Below are 24806 nucleotides of genomic sequence, written 5' to 3' on the forward strand. Positions count from 1 at the left end.
ACATATCGAGCCATTCTTGACTATCCAGTACTGCCTAGATAGAAAATGGCCTGATTTGGCCAACCATCTGGAACAGTTGAAGGTTGGACGAGTGTTCATTTTTCTGGGTTATTAATGTTTATGCTAGCTATATTCCCAAGATGACTTTGTAAATTAAGACATACCATAGGCCTCCCAGCTCCTTTCAGCTTTCCCACTCCTTTCAGCTTGGCTTTTCTGCTGTGTGTTACCAATTTTGCTGAAAGCCATGGAATGTCCTAAATTAGTTGCTAGTGAGAGATTTGAAATGAAATAGCTCACAGGCAAAATTAACCAAGGAAGGAAACGTGGCCAATAATTAAAGTGACATGTAGGAATATGTACACAGCAGCTGCTGCTCATTCTTCTCTAAGAAAGTGCAACATGGTGCAGATAGGAGTCTCTCAGTCCTCATAATTTAAGTGAGAGGGGAGAAATTCCACTTTGTGGAGATGCACTGTAAGTAGTGGCCATATTTTCCCTAGGCTTAATTTCTTTCTTTTTGCTGTTGATGGAAATAAAGTATATCTGAAATTCAGATGCTGTCACCTACTGAATTGCCAGTGTTTTTGGTACTGATGATCCTTCCCAGCAGATCACAGAATCACAGAATGGTTGAGGTCGGAAGGGAGCTCTGGAGATCATCTAGCCCAACCCACCCTGCTCAGACAGGGACACATAGAGCATGTGGCAGATGTATGGGGCTGGCTTCTCTCCCGAGGGATAGTGAGTGACGGTGGGATCAAAGTACCATTTTTTTCCAGAGCTTGGGTTGGGGCCCTATTGCATCCCAGTCCTCTCAGACTTTTGACTCTGCGGGTGCATAAACACCAAGACTACAGGACAAAACAGAAGTGTCTGAACCTTGGGTGGAAGAGCTGTTCCTCTTTCCTGCAGGCCTTTACTGGGGTTTTGGGGAGTTCCTGAATGCCAGATGTCTTATCACAGGGTTTGACACCCACCTCCCTCAAAACCACTTAAAAAACAGCAGTTATGCTGAAATCAATGGGCAGCAATAGCATTTTCTGGCATGTGGATGTGATCCATTTTTCAGAAGCTCATTAAACACACGTGCAATGTGTGAGCTCACATTCTGAGGCTCTTCAGAATCTGGAAAGGTATTTCCAAAATGGCGGATGATGTGATTTTAAAATTCACGTTAAAATTATTTGCTGTAGAACTGGAATAACAAACAGGGGAATACTCCGTGCGGTATCTTAGGCTACCCAAGCTTAACTTCCTGTCTCTTTTAATTTGTGCAGTACGTTACTGCAATATAGTATCCATGTGCAGAAAACTGAGGAAAAAAAGATTATTTCCAAAGAGTTTATATCAAACATATAACCTCTTTTTTTTTCTTTTGATTTGTTTGAATGTAAAATCATCAATCCATAGCTTTTCACATTTTTGACAATATATTTAAATATGCCAGAGGTGTTGCTATCATTTCATTGTCACAGCATTACTTCAGGTCCCCTTCCTCACCCCTGCCTCTCTCCCCACCCCTCCCCCCCCAAAAAAAACTTAAGAATATCTGAACTCCAATATCACTTTCTGCCTAATTTGAAACCCTTTTCTTTTTGTTTTTCCTTCAACAAAATATAACGCTGGTTGTTGGGCCAGTGGACAGATCTGAGACTAGAGACTGGATCTGAGGCCTGTGTGGAGTACATGGACTTCTGCCATTGGCACATAACAAAGTCTGTTCTAGTCTGCTCCAAATTCCCCAAATAAACTCTGCTGCCTCTGGTATGGCCTGTCTGAGAATTTCTCAGTGCAGAAGTGTATATCTTGAGTATATTTATACAAAGTATACTAGCTGAAAATTTTGTCAAACCTTTTTTTTTCAGATATTTATTTTTTTATTGAAAAAAAATTTCACTGGCTTTTCTCAAATTTTCAACAGTTTCCAACATTTCTGACAGTCCCTTTATTCTTTCTCTTTTGACATTTTCCTTGATAATCAACACTGACGGCCACTTTCCTCTCCTAGGACTTCAGATCCAAGATGACTTTTCAGGAGAGCATATGAGGAGTACCTGAGCGATCTTTTTCTGAGTGATTACGTCCTTTTTTGTAAACTCAGGATCATGCCAGCTTCGAGGCAGCCAAGAGGAGATCAGAGGCACTTATAGTCAAGAACTAATGCCTTTGTTACCTCTGATCAAATAAAAAAATCATTAGAAGATAGAAATGAATGACCACAGCATCAGGAAACCTTTTATCTCTTGCATGCTGCTTCAAATGCCATCACTGAACTTGACAAGTAGGTATACTTTCAAAATAGGTAAGTACATGAAACTCCGAGTGGAACTTGCAGATTTTTTTTTCTTTTTGCACGTAAATGTGAAAATTTTAAAATGAAAAATGTAAATATCCATTTTTGAGGAAAAAAAAAAAAATTACCCGACTCTCATGAATACCAGTCACCATGTGGGCCTAGGTAAACCTAAAGTCAAAAGAAATGAAAATGGATGGTTTTATTTGGATGCTGTTGGTATTGTATTCCCTTCCTTTTACCTAATTATTCATAAGTCAGAGCTATTGCTTCCAGCTTGTGGTTCCCTGAGATTTCCCCTCTTTTGGATGGCTGATTACGGCCTTAATCTGAACAGGTATTTAATAAATACATCTGTCCTCTCTGAAAGTTGTCATCACTAACACCAGTGTTGCCAGGTCTTCTGTTTCCATGAGAAAATGTTTCCCTATCAACTCCTTGCCCCTTTAACCTTCACTTCTGATGTGTTTTTTTGTCACTTGCTTGAAGCTGTTTTGACATTCTGAAACATTTTTTTGAGTCCTGTGTATCCTCTCAATATTCTTTTTCTTAATAGATTTCTGAGATCAGAACTGGTTTCTCTGACAGTTTGTGAATTTTAAATCAGATCTGAGTTTTGTTAAGAGCTCTGTTTTGGGTGTATTATCAAAACGAACTACTTACATTGAATTTGCAGTTCTGAATTTAAGTAAGTTATTCCAGTAACTGTGTATTTCTCACTTGTGAGAAGAAAAACAAACAAACAAACAAAATGAAAAACTCACCTGATTAGTATGCAGACTTTTCTCATTTTGGGAATTTTTTAGTCTGTATGAGCTGTCTATAAGACCTCCTTGGTATGCAACATCCACATCTTCACTGTCGTTCTGGAATGTGAGATCAGAAATTGTATCTATCCAAACCAAAAGCTGAGACCCTGTTTCATGTGCAGAAGGAACTGATTTGCATTATGATGCTGTGTTTCCAAGTTTCACCATGCTAATATGGAAGAGCTCAAATGCCAGTTTATAGACCTTGGGTGCTAAATCTCACTGCTATTCAAGGAAGCCTCATCACTCGGGGACGATGCTCCACTAATTCAGCCTCTCCTCCTGGTGCTGCCCTCTACCTCAGTACTGGTTTAATGAGTTTACAGAGATCTGTCCATTCTCGAGGCAGCACTAGAACTATACTATATGGGGATATGCTTCATTCTTAGTGGCCTTGTTCAAGAAACGGTCATCTAGGAATGCATTTTGGGTAGAAGCATTTCTCTTTTATAAATATTATTATATATATATATATATATATATTATATTTTATAAATATAAAGCACTTTTAGTACTTCTGAAATAAAACTCTGGGAGTATCTGTAAGGATTGTATTTAGCTTTTTAGGATGCGACAACATTCAGCTGCTGCAAGATCCCTTTTAATGTATTAGGATGTGCATTTTTCTGTTAGATAAAACTGATCACTAGTTCTACATATCTTTTTATTCTTAAGGTGAGAGTTTTGTTGTTGTTGTTTTGCTTTGCTTTTGTATATTTCTCAGTTCTTTGGAGAAGATACTATTTCTTTTTAATGAACCTTGAGTGGCTGTTTCTTATTCTGATTTAGCAAAACAGATGCTTGAACAAAATGTCAGAAAACTAATTTTCTCAGTTGATATAAATATTTCATATTTCAGTGGTTTCTTATAGGACCAGTTACAGAATGGTCATTTCGCTGGCTTTTATTACATGCAGTATTTCATTATTTATATGGTAATAGTACCACTGGATTAGTCATCTGAAATCAGACATTTAGCCATCTAAGATAATGAATATTTGCAAAGAAATGATACAAAATAAGCTTAATTATAACAGATGATGACAAAGATAGAAATAAGCAACAATAATAGACCCAAAGTAAATGTTGCCCTTTAATGGGAACATGAGCTGAGAAGCAATAAGAACCTTTTTCAGAAACATATTTTCTTTAGAGATATTCTGACTTCAAACTTGACCGAAAATCTGTTTCAGTAAAACTTTTTCAAGGATCTTATGTATCTGAGAAAATGAGAAGTAACTACTGGTTGTGGCCTTGATAAAGTGGATGAAAATTTCTCTTCCTTACTTTAAGAGGATCTTTACTGTCCCTTAAGAAGGAAGTATTTCTGAGAAACACCTTGTTAGTTTTTTGTCTTTTAGCTACACTATCTTAAGAGGTTACTATGGCTACCCCTACAATCCACAGTTAAACTGTCTATAAAGTACAAAATAAACAAACAAAAAACCAAAAACCCTCAAGAAGAAATGCTTAGTAGTAGCGCTTCCATGCAGTATCTTATAAATACTGTAATATAGTGAAATAGAAGTGGTAAAGTTCTATAATTGACACCCATGCCCAGGCACAGTCTCTTTGAAAATTTCTGTGCTTGTTGCTGAATGAGTTAAAGTAGAGGTTTCTTAGGACTTTTCTTTGTGAACATGAGAAAATCCAGAAAATGTGCAAACTTCTGTTTGATAGCAGTAGAAGCATAGAATAATTTGTGTTGGAAGGAACCTCTAGAAGTCATCTTGTCCAACACATTGCTCAATCACAATAATTATACAGCAGTTTCATACAGAGAATAACTATAAGATATGAATGGATATGAGGAATGTAACAGAAAATCAGCAAGAGCAGCCATGGATTGCTGTAACTCTAAAAAGTCCCTGCTGCAAAACGGCAGGTTTGCGTTATTTTTTAGAAGTGCAGGAAGTATTGATTTCAACCAATCACATCCCATTATGGTATATTCCAAATTTAGTAAGAAACTGTTCATTAGTATTTATGACAAATATACCGAACTGAGATACAATTTGTTGACTAAGACAGTCTTTGGATGAGTCTTATGAAACTGAGTAATTTTCACATATTTTGCTGTTGATTTTTCATATACATTCTCATCATCCTTTTTACATTGTTTTTCTCAGTGGAAATAGATGCTATTTAACTCTACCCCTTGGGAAGAGGAAGACTTCCTCTTATAAAATTAGCAATATTCAAGTAACAAATTTAAACTTCTGATTCCTTTTTGCTACTTGCTTAGAACCCTTTCTAGCCTTTGGAAGAATTTAATAAAATGTTGAGCTGTCTGTGCTTATCACCTATCTGAGCACCTGGAAAGGGTAGAAAAGCTTCACTCATGTGTCATCCCTGTGTCCTCACCAGCAACCTTTGCAAAACAAAATATGGCAGTAGAAAGTGGGGCTTGACAGAATAGCTACTTTATGACCATGAGCTAGATCCAGCAGTGCAACAAGCTACTGCTGAATTTGCTCAATTTCCAGTGACGTAAGTAAGCAGGAACTTAAAATGATAAAAGCTTGGATGGGAATACCTTCCTCCCTTTATGCTGTGTAAGAAGGATTACAGAATTATGCGTTTACTTCGAGTGTTGGCACCACAACAGTGTTAAGCATTGAAGCTTCTGCTCTCAGCTGCCATTCACTGTGCTTTTACTCATCCGAGTTTTCTGCTGGTGAAATATTTGGTTAAATGTCAAGAGTGTGAGGCTAGTTTAGTTATAAGTAAGTGAAATCTTTCTTTACTGTTTGCTTTTTATTTCCTCCAGAGGAGGAGTTCACCTGCCAAGTCTTTGTGACTAGCTACAAACTTCGAACTTCCCTTCCTATCTCCTCCCTGGGTTTTGAGGGAGCAGAATTACTTTGACAAAGTGATCATTACTGGTATTGCTGATTTTTGACTGTGCTTTTAACCACAGCACCCACAGCAAAACACATGGTTTTCCAGTCACTTTCAGATAGTGATAAAAACAGATTGGCTAAGAGAACACCCTGGCAACTGCTTAAGCTGTTGTGCTGGTAAAGGAAGGATTATTATTACATTACTTTTGGACACTGGAGTCAGGATGGTTAAGGAACTCGGTGGAAAACAGATGCTGCAAAGGAAAATTGTGTTTTAAGTCACCTGATTGGATTTCTTAGGCTTCATTCAGACAGTTGTAATGAAATTCAAAATTATCATCTTATTTATTTATTTTTAATATTCAGTATGGTTGAAAATCATTCCTCTAAGATTTCCTCAGTGTCCTATTATTTGTAAGCCAGAGTGTCTTGAAGGAGTTAAAAAGCATATTAAATAGTGAGCAGAATTTTTTTAATCAATGATCATGAAGTTCATAAATTCCTACAAATGATAACATTCAGTGTGCAAGGTCAAGACTGCTAAGGAGGAGGGACAAATGTTTGTTGCTTTTGTGCTAAACTGAGGTAAACAAGCTGTAGAGGCAGCATGAAAAAAAAAAAAAAAAAAAGTATTGCCAGATTTAAGTTCAGCTGGTTGACTCTATATAAGGTGCTATTGATTGTAAATTAAGCTTGCCCACCTCTAATGTTTTCTTTAAAAGCTTATGTTGTTGATGTTAGAATATCCGGAAATGAGGGATCAGCAAATCAGAATAATAGCTCGGAATAAGCTGTCCTTAAAAATGGAATAGAAAAGCTGTTTGCTTTCATAGCAAACAAAATATATCAGAGGCAGAAAGTAAAATCTGGAGCAACTGAAACAGGAAAAAAAGAAATCTGTTTGTGCTTGCAAAGATAACAAGGACTCCATGACCCTTCTAGCTGGAGAGTACAAAACATCTGTTGACAGCATGCAGTGAGCTAAGGAGGATGACAGGCACAAGAATCCTGGAAATGGTTCTCATATGAAGTATTTACTTTGGCTGGAGCAAAAAAAACCAACCCAGAGGTATGATCAACTTCTTTGTTTCCTGTAAGATATGGAGTAGTACGTGACAACAGGAAAATGAAAAAAAAAAAAAAAGAGAGAGAGAGAGAAAAGAGAGAGAAAAAAAGAGAAAAAAAGAGAGAGAAAAAGAGAGAGAGACAGAGAGAAGGAAAGAGAGAAAGAGAAAGAGAGACAGAGAGAGAGAAAAAAAGAAAAAGGAAAAAAGAAAAAAAGAGAGAGGGAGACGGAGAGGGAGAGGAGTTTTAGCAACAAGCATATTTTTGGTAAGGGAATTTTTTAGCTGTTGGAAAGGTCTATGTATTTTTCTCACTGGATCTACTGCCAGAATACAGTGCAGTGATTTGTAATTTCCAAGAGACTTTACTAGAGTGCTGTCCACAAAATGGAAATTCTTAATAGCATATATACTTTTAATAAAACTACCAGAGATATCTAGGAAGCTGTTGCAAATAGACACAGAAATAAACACAGAAAGAGGGGAAAGGGAGCATTTTTAGGGTTATATTTCCCTGTTTGAATGGAATTGAGTGTGAAAGTCACATGTTATTGCCATACCTGTGTTCTTAAAAGGCAGAGATTTAATGGGTCAACTTCTTGAAAGCACAAAATACTACCTTGCTGTAGTAATTGCTTCTAACTGCCTAATGTATTCTAACACTGACAATCAGAGTTCAGGGAACAATAAATATTTATTAGCTGTTATCTGCACTTTGCGTTTTCCTTAGTTTATATTTTAACTTTTGCGTTCCTTTTAAAAGTCAGCCCTAAGTATTTTGTCCACACTGCCATTTCTTTTTATAAGCCAGCTTTTATCATTCCTTGAGAGATGTGTGAACTTCTTGTTTCATTAACAGAGATCTGAATCTGCAGAACTGATTAGGTAAAACCTCCACATCTTAAGTATGGGCTAAACACTAGCTAGGTTAGTCTAATTGTAGTTTTAGGCTTGCTGTTAGTTTTGCAGGGCTTCCCAAGAAAGAAATCCTGTGGACAACTACAGCAATTCTCCACCAATGCCATCAGAGAGGTGATACCTGAATGACACTGAAAGCAAAAGGTGCAGTAGTATCTCTGCGTATTATGTATAATATTGCAGATACAGACACAGTATACTGTTTTGACATGCACACACTTAATATGAACAATCTTCTTAACAGTCATGAAAGCAAGCTGAGAACATATCTTAAAATGATTAACGTTCCTTAAATTTTGTCATGTACTTAGGGGCATGAATACAGTAAAGGCCTGAAATCTTGGTAAGAAGCAGTGCTGAAATCTGTTACTTCTAGCCTTGGGGTAAGATTCTAGTCTTAGGGGAGGATCCAAAACAAGATCTTACAGCTCTAAAACTTACATTTTAACATATAAGTTTTATAACTGCACTGAAGTTTTTTTCACAGAAATGTTGTGCTGAGAGAGGAGGGTGTGTTTGGGAAGGTTCATTGGATGTGGGAAGTGCTACATATCTTCTTAAAATCAATACAACTACTTCACTCGCTGTAAGGCACCAGCTTGATTCTCCTTTTGTACTTTAGAGTGACTGGTAGTAACTGAGCTGTCCCTAACATCAGATAGTGATATCTGGAGCTGTACATTTGGGATTTGTTGTCTGCTTTCTTTTGAGATCACATTAAGGTGTAAATGAGGAAAGGAAGCTTCTTCCCAGTCTCCCACATACTGACATTACCACAAGACAATCAGCTGGGACCTGAGTTTTTGAGGCTATCCCAGTGGCATCTGTGCATTTGTGCAGCGTAAAGAGTAAGTGTGACTTTGCAGGATCAAGCATTGAAAAAAAAAAAAAAACAACTGATTGCTTTAGTAGAAATTTGTGCTGCGCACATCTTCTCTCAAATAACATTGAGTAACTCATTTCTGAGAGTGCTATAGTACATATAAAAAAAGATTTATGCTTTTGTGGTGAAAAAGTTCAAGTGTTGCCTAAGTGAGTCAGATGCATAAAAGAGGGGATGAAACAGTGTCACTGTACTGTATATGCTCCACAGAGATTGCTGGAGGAGGTGATATTGAAGCTCAGAGCACCCAAATAGCACGAGGCATGGAGCCTATGCAGCCTGGGGAGACGCTGAGCTGCTTTCCTTCTCTGCAGAGCTGGAGGCAGACTGTGGGTGTTGACTGTCCTCTTCTAGGCCCATGCTATTTCATGTGCAGATGCAGCCAGGTTGAAGCCCTATCTGATCTCCTTCCCCTGGACTGCAGGAGACCCAAGTTCAAATTGCTTTTCTCCCTGCTCTGAAGCTGCAGTGCGATGGGTGCATTCTGATTACTCCGAGAAGGGCCTAACAAGTGGACTATTATCTCCAAGTTAATTCTCTCTCCTCTTGAAGCTGTCCCACTTGTCATGAATTATTAACTATTGCCTAGAGTAAGGACGTGACCCTATATCTCTCACCTTCTCCAAATATTCCCTAACCAGCAAGTTATCAAATCAGTCTCTCCTTTGTGTTTCTCTGAATATGAATACTGAATTCTTGATGCAGAGTGTTTAGATATCATTCTTGTTCCATAATATGCTGGATGCTTAGTGTCTCCAAAGAAACGTCTGCCTCATTTGGGCAATGGCATGTGTAGAAGAAAAATTTGCCCCAGTGTGCTTATATGACTATTTTCCTCATATTGCTAATGTGTTTTTGCAAATAGAAGTCCGCTGCATAGCAATGACTCCTGCTAAACAGAAGCGTAAATTAACTCAGGAAAAGCAGCCGCTAATACAGCTTTAGTTCAGTGCAGATAGAATAAATGGATGTGTTAGTAGCGAGACCCATCAGCCTGTGAATTATTATCAAGCCAGAAGACTTTTCAAAGATACCAATATGCTAGCCAGCAGAAATAGGCAGTAAAAAGAGTCTATTCATAAATGTGTCAGTTGTGCTCTGTGTTTTTTTGTGTAAGAGCCTTGTACTTTGGCAGGACATCAGTGCAAAGTGTGCAGGGTGGTGTAAAAGATCTGTGGGTGGAGAGCAGAAATTGTTCTTTCTTTGTTCCCGTGCTGAACTACAGCATTATTCATCGCTTCTTAGTCCTTCCTTTTTCCCACTCGATAAATAAATAAATAAGAGAGAAAGAAATAAAGAAAGAAAGAAAGGAAATGAGCTTACCTGGAAGGCCAAGTTGTGCATTCCCAAGCAGTCACAGGCTGTTTCCTTCAGCTCCATGTGCCTGGCATGGGCAGAAGGGCAGAAGATATGGGGTGATTGCCTAAAGCTGCGTGTGGCACAAGGCGCCAGCAGACAGCACCTGGCTAATCTGCCCACAGGATCTTTGCCTATCGCATGAGGTTTGGTTAGCTGGAGACACTCAGGTGGCTCCTACCTTTCCGTGGCTCCACCTGCTCTCTGCCCTGGAACAACCCCTTTTGGCCGCAGGGGGAGGGAATTCAAACTTTCCGGAGACAAGGAGGGAGGATTTCTCCAAGGATTTTTCTGCCCATAGGCAGGTGTCCTTCTATGTGAGCCCAAAAGCAAATATGAGTTTTGACATTAATTTTGGCTTTCCTGCATCGTTATGGGGAAGCAAGTGGATAGAAATCTTCCCCATCCAGATCTTTGACAAATCAGCACTGTTTTTGTGTGTTTTTTTTTTTTCATCTATTTTCAAAACACCACTTTTGGGATATCACCACTCTGCTTTTATAGTTGTTATAGGGACACCACCTGCCAAGAGAAAAAAAGGAAAAAAAAAAGGAACACTCCCAATATCTCGTTTTGGTTGACATGCTAATGTTCATAACACAGGGTCCCTTGGTTATCTGTCATGTAATTGCTTATCTTTAACTAGAAAGCTTTCTCCTACAGGATTTCAAACTTGTTATTTGCGGCAGGGCAAAGTTATATTATTGGGATTGTCAGTTGTATCTCTCCTAATGTGTTTTAGTTGTCTACAGATGTTAAAACTCATTTAGTGTAACTTCACAGAAACTAGTAAAACTATTTCTAATGCTATTGAGAGACAGAATTTGAACTAATTTAATTTCTTCAAGGACTAAAAAACTGAGAAAGTATTCTGTTTCATTGAGAAATAGCAACAAATATTCGTGTACTCACTGGGTTCTTGAATTCAGAAATTGAAAATGTCTTAAGTCTTTCCTCTTGCAAGGGGCAAAAATGTCCTATTTTAGAAATAAAGATGAAGATTAATATGACTGAATAACTTTCCTGGAAACACAGAACAGTTATGTAAAAAACTAAGATGGTGCATTTGTTTGAGGCATATAACTATGTTTTAATTAATATTATAAACCACATGTATGCAGTGTATCCACTCTGAATCTCCATCTGACTAGTTGGTTAGAAAGAGGACAAGTTGTCTTCTCTATTGTTTCAGTAAGGAGTGCATGACTTTGAAAAGCAGGATATACAATTAACAACCTTTTCTGTTGCCTCGGATTTTGAAATCAGCCTTTCTTTTGCTATTTATATTTGCACTGTGAGTAGAGCAATTTCTCTGGCTAATAGCTTCTCTCTGTTTGCACACTACTCACCATCAAGAAATAGCTGCAAGCCTCTTTACCAAGTTAGACAGAATAGCCTGCTGATCCTGCATAGCTCTGCTCTTTCTCTCCTCCTTTCTGCCTTTTCTCCTTCTCCTCCCTTCAGAACTGTATGTGCTTTTGCTAATAGAGTGGAGAGGGCAGAGGAACCACTTTCAGAGTCAGCCTTTTAATCCTAAAATCTTTAGTCTGCACATGCATGATCAGAGAAACTTCTGTGGCAGTAACTATGACAAGCCACAGCTATTTGCTGCTGCTAAACCAGTCCTAGCAACTCATCAGGTCATTTTAAAAACTAATTCTTTTCCACTGAGAAATGTCAGAATAATGCTAATTTTATCCTTTCAGTGTAAATCTTCCTTTCTCTGAATTACATTTAACCTTAGTAAATTTATGGAATAATAAAACAAAAAGCCCATGATTCTGAATACACTGCAGAAAACACAAAATAGGCCACTTTTCCTGCAGACAGCAGTTAAACAACAGATGGGAACCCATTAATACTTTTTTTTTTCTTCTGGCAGGACCAGGCAGGAGTTCGCTAAATGTTTCACCCATGGTAAGCCCCCTCCCATTTCAGTTCATTTTACATCCTTACATGAAGATTTTGACTTTCAAGAAACATTATGTGTGCAAGATAGTACACACAAGTCAGCACACACAGACTGCTGTGTCAACTGACAACAAGTCTGGGCATCTGTTTTCTGAATCCGTGTGAATGTTCCAGCTGAAAGAAGGAATTAAAGATCCCAACTCCTATTTTTTAGGGTGTTGCTACAGCTTCAGGTTATCATTGCTAAGCTCAAAAATTATTTGCTGCAAAATTTCTGGCTACAGAGGGAGGAGCTGCTGCTTTGTAGGAATAACATTAAGAAACTTTAGGTTCAGCCCCAATATCTCTGTGTTAATCACAGTGAGTAGGACTACAGTTCAATACACTTCACAGTGGGGTCTGTTTATCTCTTTTTTTAAGGCAGTCTAGTCAGAGAGACAATACTCATGTTGTATATAATATTTAAATCGGATTAATGCAAACTAAATATTGCTTGCTAACAAATCTAATTTCTAGTGTGACTAACATGGAGGAGTTTCTCACTTGAAGGCATATGTGTAATTTATCTTAATTTATCTTTTTTTTTTCTCTCTCTCATATCATTTCTTACTAACCGTAAAAGTGAAAGGAGACTGTGTGGAAGGAGTGTTTGTGGAAGAATTGTTTGAAAGCAGGAACTGAGAGGAAAACTAGGGCCTAACACAGCTCTGGCATTACACAGGCCTGCTTGGGGTGCTACACAGTTGCCACTAATAGGATGGTTGGTACACACAGACTCTGCTCCTCCACGGTTCCCTGGGCAACGCAATCTGCCCTCCTCGCAGCTGCAAAAGGGGAGTAACGGAGGATGGAGCGGGGTGAAGGCTCCGCGGCCAAACTCTGTTGCACTCCCTGTGCTGGGCTGCTGATAAGCTGCACAGTGGCTGTCTAATGAGAGATATACGATAACAAGTCCGGTGCTAAGCCAGCAAAGGTGGCAAATGATGAACTTTGCTTGAACTTTGCTCATTATAATGTGAAAACCATACCTCCATCCCAAAAGTTACCCGCCTCCGAGGTACGACCACCCCTCACTGAGCATGCGCTCTAGATTTTCGGTTGACTGTACCTTTAAATGAAAGTAAGAAACTTTTTCACCAATCAATAACAATATTAAGTATGACTCTAGTCACTCAAGCCCCACCTGAATGTAAAGAAAAGTATAAAAGGTGAACTAAGGATGAAAAGTCAGGAGGGAAGAAACCATCGTAACTCCTGGGTCAGTCGACAGGCTGAGCCCCCTTCCCTCCCCTCGCGCTGGGACGCTGCCTGAGAAAACTAAGGAGTGAGGAGGGAAGAATCCATCATAAATTCTGGATCAGTTGATGCGCTGATCCCCCTTTCCTCCCCTTGCGTCAGGATGCCGCCTGAGGAGACTCGAGACTGAGAGCCCTCTCCCATCTTCTGGGGTGAGTGATGATTGCACATTTGTACATCAGAGCTAGCTAAAAACCCCACGCTCTAGTAGAGAATTTCCTGTACTGACATCCGAAACCTGCTTTGTAAATGTTGCATTTGAATAAATCATACTGTTTGTGAACTCGACTACTTGTTTGGGGGGAGGCGATCGGACCTACAGTTGACAGACTGTTCGTGAATCCGATACTGCCAGAGTCGAGCTTATAGTTGATCACACTATTTGGGAACTCGATTCGCTCCTAGGAAGGCGATCGGACCTACGGTCCACGGACTGTTCGTGAATCCGATACTGCCAGGGTCGAGCTTATAGTGGATCACACTATTTGGGAACTCGATTCGCTCCTAGGAAGGCGATCGGACCTACAGTCCACAGACTGTTTGTGAATCCGATACTTTTTTTTGATATCTCCTTTCCCCCCCACCACCACTACCACTGCGGCTTTCAACTGCAACATTTTCACCACAGACTGCTGTTTTTGTTAGCAGGTCTAAGAAATTAGGAAAGGAAGAATTTTATTGAATTAAAACAACATTCTAGAAAAATTCAGGAGGAATTATTTGGAGGAATTAAGTATCTGACCTACTTTATCAAAACAAACTTTTCAATATGGACCAAGGAAAACTTTATTTTAGGGAAACTTCAATCATATATCTGTACAAATTTGCAAGCAGTTTGTTATTGCTGCAAAGTGAACTACTGTTAATTTATCAGATGTATGACTAAAAACTAGAAAAAACAGTACTTTTGAGAAATACCTTTGTTGAAAGCTTTATGTATTAGAATTCTTTTCTTGGGTCCTTTACTCAAAGCTCCATATTATTATGAGAATAAAAGGTGAAGAGAAGTAATATGTCTCTTCTGGGAAAGAATGATATTTTTACACATGTAAAACCTTCCTCTAACACACTTTTTTTGTGTGTGTGTGTGGGGGGGGGGGTGGGGGGAGTCTGATTTTTGGACTCATTTTTAGCAATTGGAAACATTTGTATTTAAAATTCCCAACTACATATCCTGAAGTCTTAGAGAGAAATGGAGAAATTAGAAAGTTTTAAGCAAGGTAAATCTTCTTTTGAAATGTCTGAGAGAAGTCAAATTTAGTGAGGTATAGGCATATGGACATACAGATATTATAGACATATAAAAGCCTGAAGTTCCCTTTTATTGTAGTCTTTTACATCTGTAAAAGTTGAAGTGACAGAAAGTGTTACTAAAGCAGTATGATATCTTTTTGCAGCCATTTTACACAAACAAAAGGCATTGCATACCTCATAAACCGTTGGTATTGATTAATCTGGTCTTCCATCTGCATTATTTTGTTAAGAAAAGGAAACAAATGTTCTTAAACAATTTGGAAAATCAATTAAGATGGTAGGGTGGCAGGAGGTCATGTTTCTGAAAATCTGAAATCAGACAGAAAAGATGATATTTTGACGTAGAAAATGTGTAACGGACAGAGGAATTTCCACTTTGCTCTGGAAAACAGCAATGAGGAAAGCCACGAGATAACAAACGAACAGTACAGAATGTCTAACCTTTGAGACATGATGTCTAGCTGGGCTCACATGTTTTGAATTCTTCCTTAAAGCATGTTTTAGAGCATGTTATAAGAATTCTGCGCAGCTATATAATGGGTGAAAATCATCAGTATTTTCAGAAGAATTTTAGCTTTTGCCAGATAGGCCGTATGAAAATATGCTACTCCCAGGGTTACAGGCTGGCAGAAACCCATGGGTGTCCGGGTGCCTCCTTGGGTCACGCAAGTGCCAGCCTCTTCCCCACCGAGTCTCTGGCACAGGCCGGCTCCAGCCTCTCCCTCTGAGGCTCTTTGGATACAGTTTGAATGCTCCAGCAAGGTGTCAGAGGAAAGAGTGCAATTCCCCGGTTTTAGGAGTTGCAGTGGCAGGAGGGAGGAAATTTTTTTTCATGATTCACTGTTACCACAAAATTGCCTTTAGACAGAACGCAAAGATTAATGTAGAACAACTTGGTGTTTAACAAACACAATGAGTCATAGAGGAAAGACTTCTTGGGAAGAAAGCCCCAGGGCTGTGTGGGCTATTGTGCTTAGCATGTGACAAATACCTGTGTAAGGCTAAACAGCAGGGTTTTTGCAGCAGGTGATTCTCTGACATTAGCAGCAGCTTCAGGAAAGTTCAAAGCAACCACCATAAAGGGCGTAGGCTTTCAGTATTACAAAAAAAAAAAAATTATGTAACTTCTTAATTATGGGGTGCAGCCTAGACAGAGAATAACATTATATAAATAGCTCTGTAGCACATGCATATAATACATCAACACAGAATGAAATTAGAAAGAAACATAAAAGAAGAAGGCATATACTTAAATTCAGCTGGAAAGAATGTTTTAAAGAATGCTACTAGGGTAATTACTTCATTAGGATAGAAATTTTATCCGTGTTGAATGATTGTATTTCAAAAGCGATTTATCCCTCTGCAGATGGACACTTCTGTGTGAATGTAACTTCAAAGACACAGAAATGCAACTAGGGTGCTAAGGCTGCTTTTTAATGTCTTAATAATCTAAAATATCCTGACCTGTGGATGGTATTTGGACCACCTTATCTTATCTAAGTGAAATAAAAAGAAGAAGACCATTGACTATTTGGCACTCTAAAAGTTTCTTCTAACTTTTGGAATACGTAATATGGACGTATTGAGTATTAATTAAATCCATGAATCAAACATTAAAAATCTGCCTTGCACTTCTGATATTTCTGGATCATTCAACTTTTGAATAACTGTCATCAGTCTACAAATGTAATAAAATGCATTTTTTTTCCCTGTAGCTAATGTCAAGGGCTATGTCTGAGATAGCTCTGTGTGTATTCAGAAGGCTTAGACATGGGAACTTCCCAGCTAGTCTCTGCATGCCTGTGCCGGATTAAAGGACTGCCATTCCGTCTTGCTTTATAATAAAAGCTAGCTGATTGGTATGGGGTCCATGGGGTGGCTTCCTTATGGTACCAGGACTTCCCTCGGTGGGTCCTGCAGTGCACGGCCTAGTGGATAGCTACTGTAAACATGCTGAGGTGTGTTGATTAACACCCAACCTGGAGGAGCTGTGGTAGCCTGAGCACTCCCCCAGGCAGTTCCTCTTGCAAAGAAAAGAGCCGGCTAAATTTGCATAGATAAAATACATTAAGCAGTCATGAGAAACTGTTCCTGCATATGTAGGAATGGTCACGTAGGACAGTCTTTTGTAGATGGTTAAGATAGTTAAGATACCTTTTGTACTCAGTTTAAAATAGCCGAGAGCACTGAATACTACATGCACTGGTTCAATCACCTTGGTAGGACCTAGGAGGACACGTACAAACCTAGCAGGACTCCTAGGCCTGTACAAATTCACTACAGATGCAGTTTGAGGAGCCTCATCTCATCCTGCTGAAGATACCATTGCAAGAACATTCGTAATGGAGATTCCTGCATCATCTGGATAGTGACAGTCCTGTTCAAAAGTTTTGATTTGTCTCTGTCCTATGCAGAAGATCCCAATAAGTTAGCTTTTTTTTTTTTTTTTTTTTTTTTTTTTAATTAGCACTGTGTATGAGTATGTAGCTCTAGGAGCCCTGCTCCTGATTTTTTTTTTCTACAATGTTATTAACTATTTCTAGTTAATTTCTAGTGGTTGAAGAATCTGGAATGATTTAAATGTTTCAATGTTTGCATTATGACTGCTTGTTCCTGTTCTGAACTGAACAATGACACTTACCAACTTCCTGAAGTGTTGAAAGCAACACTAAAAAGTAAATGGAGGTGTCAGTGTCCTGTTCTGAACTGCCAATACAGCATAATCTCATGGGTGATCCCAACTGATACTCAAGGAGCACAAATGAAAAAGAGAGGAATCATGGATCACAGAAAGCTGAAGAACCTGGATATCCTGAAAGCAGTTAGCTGACTTGCTGCCAGGAGAAGATATGCAAATAATATCAGTGTTTACATTTTTTGTGTGTGTGATTACTGAGTCCTTGACACAATTGATGATTCTTGAGTCTTGAAGTGCATGAGTATGTTGATAAGGGGAAGCCTTTATGGGCTGGTAGGAATCCTTGCTTATTGGTGAATGAAGAGACTATCAGAGAAAGCTATGAACTTACATCTCTTACCTGGTAAATGAGCCATTGATATTACTAGGACCAAAGTAATTCAGAAGTGTGAACATATGCTGCTTAAGGTGGTTCCTTGCAGAGAAACTCATTACACAGGCAGCAAACCTCACTACTGCAAAACTCTGCTTCTCTTGCCTTCCCTTCCTTTTTTTTTTTTTTTTTTTTTTTTTTTTGAGTTTATATGTGCAGTATCTATTTACCCATATTTGTCTGTCTAGTTTTGCTTACTGTCATTCAGACTGGCTTAGTTTTTAAGCCTGGAGTGTGTCCAGCTTAGTCCTTTCAGTTGAACCCTCAGTTTCCGTTTCTTCAGGCCAGATCCTCCTTTTTAGCATAAGAAATACGGTAGAAAAAAAAAAAAAAAAAGATCGAGGTGCATGCTGTTCAAAGTCCTTTTTGTCTAGTAAAGCTAACTAAGTAGTTAACTAGGTCTATGCAAGAATGTGAACTAGATACTTTCAGGATGAAGTAGAGAAAAAACAGTTTGAAGGACTGCAAAAATGCAAACTCTTAAGCTCTCCCTCTCTTCTTTTTTTTTTCTTTTTTCTTTTCTTTTTTTTTTTGGCAAAGGATTTGCCTTATATTTATGTGGATTTTTTTGGGCTGATTTTTGTAGACACTGACTCCTTCTTTGAGATGATGGAAAGTGCACTACTCTCATAGAACTTCATTAAATGTTTTTTCTTTAATTACACACCACAAGCTTAGTGGAATGATTGTCTTTGAAATAAAGCAAGCAACACCACTATGATTTTGAATAAATATTCCATGGGCCTACAACAAGAATAAAGCTTCAAGGAGGTATGGAAGGTCAGGTATTGAAGACAAATGCGGTTGGACATAAACTATTAACTAGCAGTGGCTGGGCTAAATCTCTCCCCTATATTAGTTCCCTACGAGCATCAGAGTTGATATGGAATAGATATGATATAGAGTTGATATAGCATATCAACTGCATATGCATGAAACAAGAAGATCACTCAATGTGATTCTATTTAAACGCATCTCTCAAGCTCTGTATTCAGTTTGAAAGCATCAGGAACAAGAAAAATTTAAAAAATAAAACCAAAACCTTCCTCTTGGAATACTGGGAAGTCAATTTATTGAAATATTAGAACATTGTGAAGCCTCTCATGGCATATTTCATACCTACTGTTTTTTTTTTTTTTTTTTTTTTTTTTTTTTTTTTGCATTACTGACCAGATATTGCCCAGTTGAATTAAAATATGCTTCAGAATAGAAAATAATTTCCTGACCTGTGAAATATTACACCAGCCATGGGCAATGTGTCCTCAGTTTGAATTCCAGGACATTTTTAAAACTGCTGTAGCCTGGGGAACAGAGAGACACTGCAGGAAATATTTAAAATGTTCATTTGGATTTTTAATTTGCTTTTAGAAGTTTGGGCCCTGGCTTGCAGCTGAGGAGGAGGTGAGGAGACCAGTGGTGGCTTAGCACCACTATTAACACAGTTATCAACCTGATTTGTATAAGGGATAGTCCGGACTAAAGAAAAGCCTGGGATAGCTCTAGGTTGCTCATGACAGCAGTCTGGACCTGGTTGGCTAACTGAAATAAAAATACCGCTTGGGTTGGAGATCATTCACACCCAGGCTCATCCTGGCAGGACCTCATCATGTGCTCATTCCCTGAGCTCACAAAGATTTCTTTCTCTGGGCAACAGTAAAAACTTTCTTTCTAGACATCAAACCTGGCAGTACTTTCGAGATTAAAAAACATGTATTCCAAATAGAGTTTAGTGTCATGTGACACCGCTCCTCCTGATAAAGAAGTTAACATATACTTTTTAGCTTCAAGAGACGAACAATTGCAGCTTGCCTGTCAGGGCCAAGGATTTACTTAAGAGCATGGAAGTGGCTTGGACATCCAGTATCGCAGTAATCACCCAGTGGTTACTCTTTCAATGAAAGTATCACTTGTTCCCACCACTAATCTGCTCATGGATAGTTTAGATTTGCAGGTTTTTTGAAGTTGTCATTTTGCTGCACTTCAAAAAAAATTCAGAGACTACCTTTCTACCTGCTGTTTCAGCTGGACATTTGCTGATCTAGTAGACTTTTCAAATTTGTTGAATATACAACTAACCAAAGCAACCTAATCATAAAATCAACATGTCAAAACCTGGAGAGCTTTTTTTTTTTTTTTTTTCCCTGCTCTTGCGTTTTATCCTGATGGACAAAACCAACATCCTCTATTCCACTTCCACCATACTACCCGTGTAATTTTTTCTGAAAGTGTTTTCAGTGAGAGAGCTCCCCCTAGCGGATTTGTGCCACTTTGCCCAAAGGATTAGGGATACATGATATTGTTGTGGAAGAAATTAGAAACTAGATATCATTGCATCGGAAATATTAGCTACTCATTCTATTTTTCTGGTAGATGAGCATATCCCCTGTTTTCTCTAATTTTCATCTCATCCTCACCTCGCTCCTTTGGTAGATCTCCAAACAGACTGCAACTTCTTTGTGGCTATGTCTTTAAATTCCATGTATTTGAGTCTATATCAGGCTGTTTTGGTGCTTAAGGCTTGCTGGTGAATAAATGGGATAAGAGTGTTTGGACGATTAGAAAAGGAAGGAGGTCATGGCAATGAAAGTCAGATTCAAACCCTTGTGAGATCTGCTGCCAAACCTGAATATCACAGTGAAATAGGACAGGGGTATTTAATGGGAGCAAGAGATGTTCAAAAGAAGCACCTGGGGAAAAAAATACAGGTGGTATTTCTGAGTAAAAAAATATGTAAAAAGCAGAAAGGAATTGTAATCATTTATGTGAGCAAAATGTTCTAGTTAAATATGAACTGATGCAGAATGAGATAAAAGATGCTGTGTGCCAGAAATTTAGTCCCTTAGATTGCAAATTGCACATACACACACACACAAAAAAGTTACAGCTCTTCTACAGGCACTATAAAAGTACTTGCTTGTTTCTTTTCTGCTCTGATTTTCAGCTGCAGCCTTTGCACACATGGACAAATCATGCATCGATCCCCTCTGAAGCTGCATGCTGTGATCCACATAGTAGCCCTGTGCTGGAGAAAGTTGACTCTTCAGGCCACACATAACCAGTAAGCTAAATACATAACACATCTGCTTCTGACTGAATACCCATCTCCTCTAGGGGCAGCTCTAATTGTTTGTGATGGATTATTCACTTTACACAGCTTTACACTTAAGTACTTTGAAGCATATTTGAAAATTCCACTGGAAGCAAATTTCCTTGCAGATCTGCCCTACACCAGCTGGAGACGAGATTAATTGTTAGGCAGCACCAAACTACAGTATGCAGGAATCATATTACCATCCTAGCAGTGATTGATGTGGAGAACCATTAAAGGTCAGGTGCTCTTTGTCCCCCTCTTTCTTTCTTTTTTTTTTTTCTTTTGAGTAGAAAGAAATTCCATATCATTCTCTGCAGAGAAGTCGAGTTCACTGGTAGCAGAAATTCAATTTGGGTGGACTGTATTCTAGCTAGGCCATGCACCAAATGATATCAGAGCAGGAAGCCTCTGTTTATGCTAAAGTAACTATGTGAGTAAGTGCTGGTCCCCTGAGCTGTTTCTGGGGATTAAAAACTGAATATCGGCATTTGTATTCCTATATGTTTGTACCTGGTTATTTGTATGAATTCCTTAACTTGAATACATAGCAGAACAAAAATACCTGAGTCATGCGTGTGAAAGGATGCACTACCTAGCATATATTTGGATCTGCCTTTTTTTTTGCCAGGAGTGGTAGTTTGACATGGAAAATAGTGCTAGTTTCCGCTCCTACCCAGGACAGCACTGGGACAGGCAGCAGGTCACCATTTGGTCAGGTATCCTGACAGCCAATAGTATCATGATATCATGAGGATCTTGAGTCCAGCTAATGCCTCTAGGTATTACTGCAATGCTGATCCTTAACCTGTACAGAATAGTCTAAAACACTCCACCAATAAAACTAACTTCTTGCTCAGTCTCTTGGATCACCTCATTTGGGAACAGCGTGTTGATTATCTTTCTATGGGCTTTTAGTCTTCACCTTCAATCCTTAACTCTGTTCATAGAATCATAGAATCATAAAGGTTGGAAGGGACCTCTAGAGATCATCTAGTCCAACCCCTCTGCACACACAGGGTCACCTAGAGCATGTCCAAGTGCATTTGGAAGATCTCCAGAGAAGGAGATTCCACGAACTCTCTGGGCAGCCTGTTCCAGGGCTCTGTCACCCTCACTGTTAAAAAAATTTCCCTTAAGTTCCTGTGGAACTTTTGATGCTTTAGTTTCTGGCTGTTTTCTCTAGTCCTGTCACTGACCACCACTGAAAATAGGCCAGCACCATCCTCCTCACTGCCTCCCTTGAGGTACTTATATACACTGATCAGATTCCCTCTCAGCCTTCTCTTCTCCAGGCTGAACAGGTCCAGCTCCCTCAGCCTCTCCTCATAGGGCAGATGTTCCAGGCCCCTGATCATCCTTGTAGCCCTGCGCTGGACTCTCTCCAGCAGCTCCACATCCCTCTTGTACTGTGGAGCCCAGAACTGAACACAATACTCCAGATGCGGCCTCACCAGGGCTGAGTAGAGGGGCAGGATCACCTCCCTCGACCTGCTGGAGACGCTCTTCTTAATGCACCCCAGGATTCCATTGGCCTTCTTGGCCACGAGGGCACACTGCTGCCTCATGGTCAACTTGTCGTCCACCATGAAGCCCAGGTCTTTCTCCGCAGAGCTGCTCTCCACAAGCTCGGTCCCCAGCCTGTACTGGTGTCTGGGGTTATTCCTCCCCAGGTGCAGGACCTTGCACTTGGCCTTGTTGAATTTCATGAGGTTTTTCACCGCCCAGTTGTCTAGTCTGTCCAGGTCCCTCTGGATGGCAGCGCAGCCCTCTGGGGTATCAGCTACTCCTTCCAATTTGGTATCATCAGCAAACTTGCTGAGGGAGCACTCTGTGCCTTCATCCAGGTCAATAAATTGAACAGGACTGGACCAAGGACTGATCCCTGGGGTACACGGCTAACTAAAGGCCTCAAGGCTATATTCAAGCTATTTATTCTGTGAATTTATTCCTGCCATGCCTTCATCTAGACTGCCCCATTTAATTATGCTTCTACTTTAATTTTCTGTTTATTTAATTTATTGCATTTTTTCCTGCTATTCCCTTGCTTTTCCTAATCTTTTCAGTTCACAATTTCTTTCAGCTCTTTCTCTGCCTCTTATCTTCCCATCTGTTCTGATGCGCTCTCGTGGAACAGCTGCTTAATTTCTGTCCACAAGCAGGTCTCTCTGACCATTCAAATCTCTCTTAAGACTGTTTAACCAGTAGTTTTTCCTGCTACTTATATTTCTTCTGTTTTTTTTTTTTTTTTTTCCCTAACTGATGTTTGCTGTTTCTACTCTGCTCCCATATAACTTTGACTTAAGCTGTCTAACTATTTATGGTGTAATGCATAACGTGGCCAAAGAACGTATTTTATTTGGTATTGCAAGCCATGCTTTATACATTAACTGCTTAAAATATCAAATAACAACACAGTAGAAATGCAAACATAATTATTAACAATGGGCAGACATCTGGATGTTTACTGTTATAAGCTGGATCTCAAGAACACTAGAAGGCCAACAGAGATTTTTGAAAGAACATATAGGCTCAATCACATTTGTTTGAAATGGTCTGTCATTTCCAAAGTTATGGAGGGGAAAGTGGTTCACATCCAGACAGCCAGCGGGATGGGCTGACAGGCAGAGTTGCCACCTCCCTTGCCCTATTAAGTAGGTAGAAATAAATCATAAGCCACAGGAGCTGATACTGGCTGTTGGGGCAGGCTGTGCCTTCGGGTCCTGAGTAGGCTGGCGGCTCCTTCCCAGCTTTGCATTGCGGCTGGACATCACCTGTGGAGTGGGACCTTGAAGGATGCCCACGTTGTTGGGAAGTGGGGTGTCCAGACCTGCAGCGATGCTGGACAACATCACATAGCTTTGAGTGGGCTCCTGAAGCCCTCACCAGCCTGTCCAAGGGCTGAATCAAGTGAAAGGGCTTAAATTTACTTTTGGGGCACATGAAGAAAGGGACACTACAGGAGAATGAAGTCCCTGTCCAGGTTATAGGTATACTGGTTAAATCATTTGCAGTTCTGCTGTATCCAGGGGGGTTGTTGCATGGACATGTAGCCTTAACTATCTGTCCTTATACCACACAGATTTTCATATTAACATCTATGACTGAGTTCTGTTGTATATGACCCTCCATATTGCTGCTTGGAGCTGCAGTTGGAAGAGTTTGAATTCAGTTGCAAACTGATCTATTGAGCACTTGATGGCAGTATTTGCATGGGATTTTTGCACAAAATTCTCTGTGCAAAATATTAGTTCTATGATTCCCAGAGCAGCCTCAGGAGAGCTGTGAACATTTATGGCTGGGGGAGAGAAGAGAAAAGGAAAAAAAGCAACATGCAGGGGGAGGAAGAAAAAGTAAATAGGATTCAGTCATAGTCTTCTTTTTTTTCCTCAGTCCTAAGGCCACAGGCATCAAGAAATTTTTGCTTTAAATATCTCATTTTCCTGGTTGTTTCTCTTACCTTTCTTTCAGGGTCTTTTCCTTTACCTTATTTGCTTAATTTCAGGGTATTATCTGAACAATTAGTTGAAATCTATTACAGTGTGGTCAGTGGTGTCAATTTGGGTTATATTATTAAAAGTTTCGGCTGCAATAGCGCCAATCTCTGGTCCTTCTTGCCTTCAAGAGGTCATGAAGCTTCAGCTGTGGTTGAGACACTTTGCAGCACGCTGGTTTACAGCACCCCAGGCAGGTTTGTAGGTGACAGCAAAGCCCCAGTGCTGTGGCCCACTGCTGCTCACACCTTTGGACATGTTTATCTGCAGCAGCTGAGCTTGTGCAGATGATCTCTTGCTAATCCTCCACCCAAGTAGTGGGGCAAGATGCTGCTTTTGGGACTTGGCAGATGCCTTGTTCAATACAAGGACTGAGGCCAGGAAAAATACATCCAGCATGTTGGCACATGTATGCCAATATATTTATTCACCCCCTTCTACACTCTGAAATTTGTTGACTCTGAAGCTGAGAGTCAACAAAAGCTGAAATTTTCAGCTCTACCCTATCATCAGATCAGATTTG

At 39.5% G+C, this 24806-nt stretch overlaps 1 protein-coding gene across 1 annotated transcript in view; it reads right to left on the reverse strand.

The window, feature by feature from the left end:
- SLC28A3 (solute carrier family 28 member 3) overlaps positions 1 to 10193 on the reverse strand; it is a 37077-nt gene extending 26884 nt beyond the window's left edge. Inside the window, exons 1-2 of the mRNA XM_010218390.2 lie at positions 10137 to 10193; positions 3061 to 3162 (exon numbers count right to left, since the gene is read on the reverse strand). Of these exons, the coding sequence (XP_010216692.2) occupies positions 3061 to 3162; positions 10137 to 10193 (159 nt within the window). The remainder of the gene's footprint in view (positions 1 to 3060; positions 3163 to 10136) is intronic.
- Positions 10194 to 24806: the final 14613 nt, after the last annotated feature.

This window comes from Tinamus guttatus, unplaced genomic scaffold (genome assembly GCF_059628265.1).
Source record: "Tinamus guttatus ecotype Peru unplaced genomic scaffold, ASM5962826v1 Tinamus_guttatus_pri_ptg000021l, whole genome shotgun sequence".
Taxonomy (NCBI): domain Eukaryota; kingdom Metazoa; phylum Chordata; class Aves; order Tinamiformes; family Tinamidae; genus Tinamus; species Tinamus guttatus.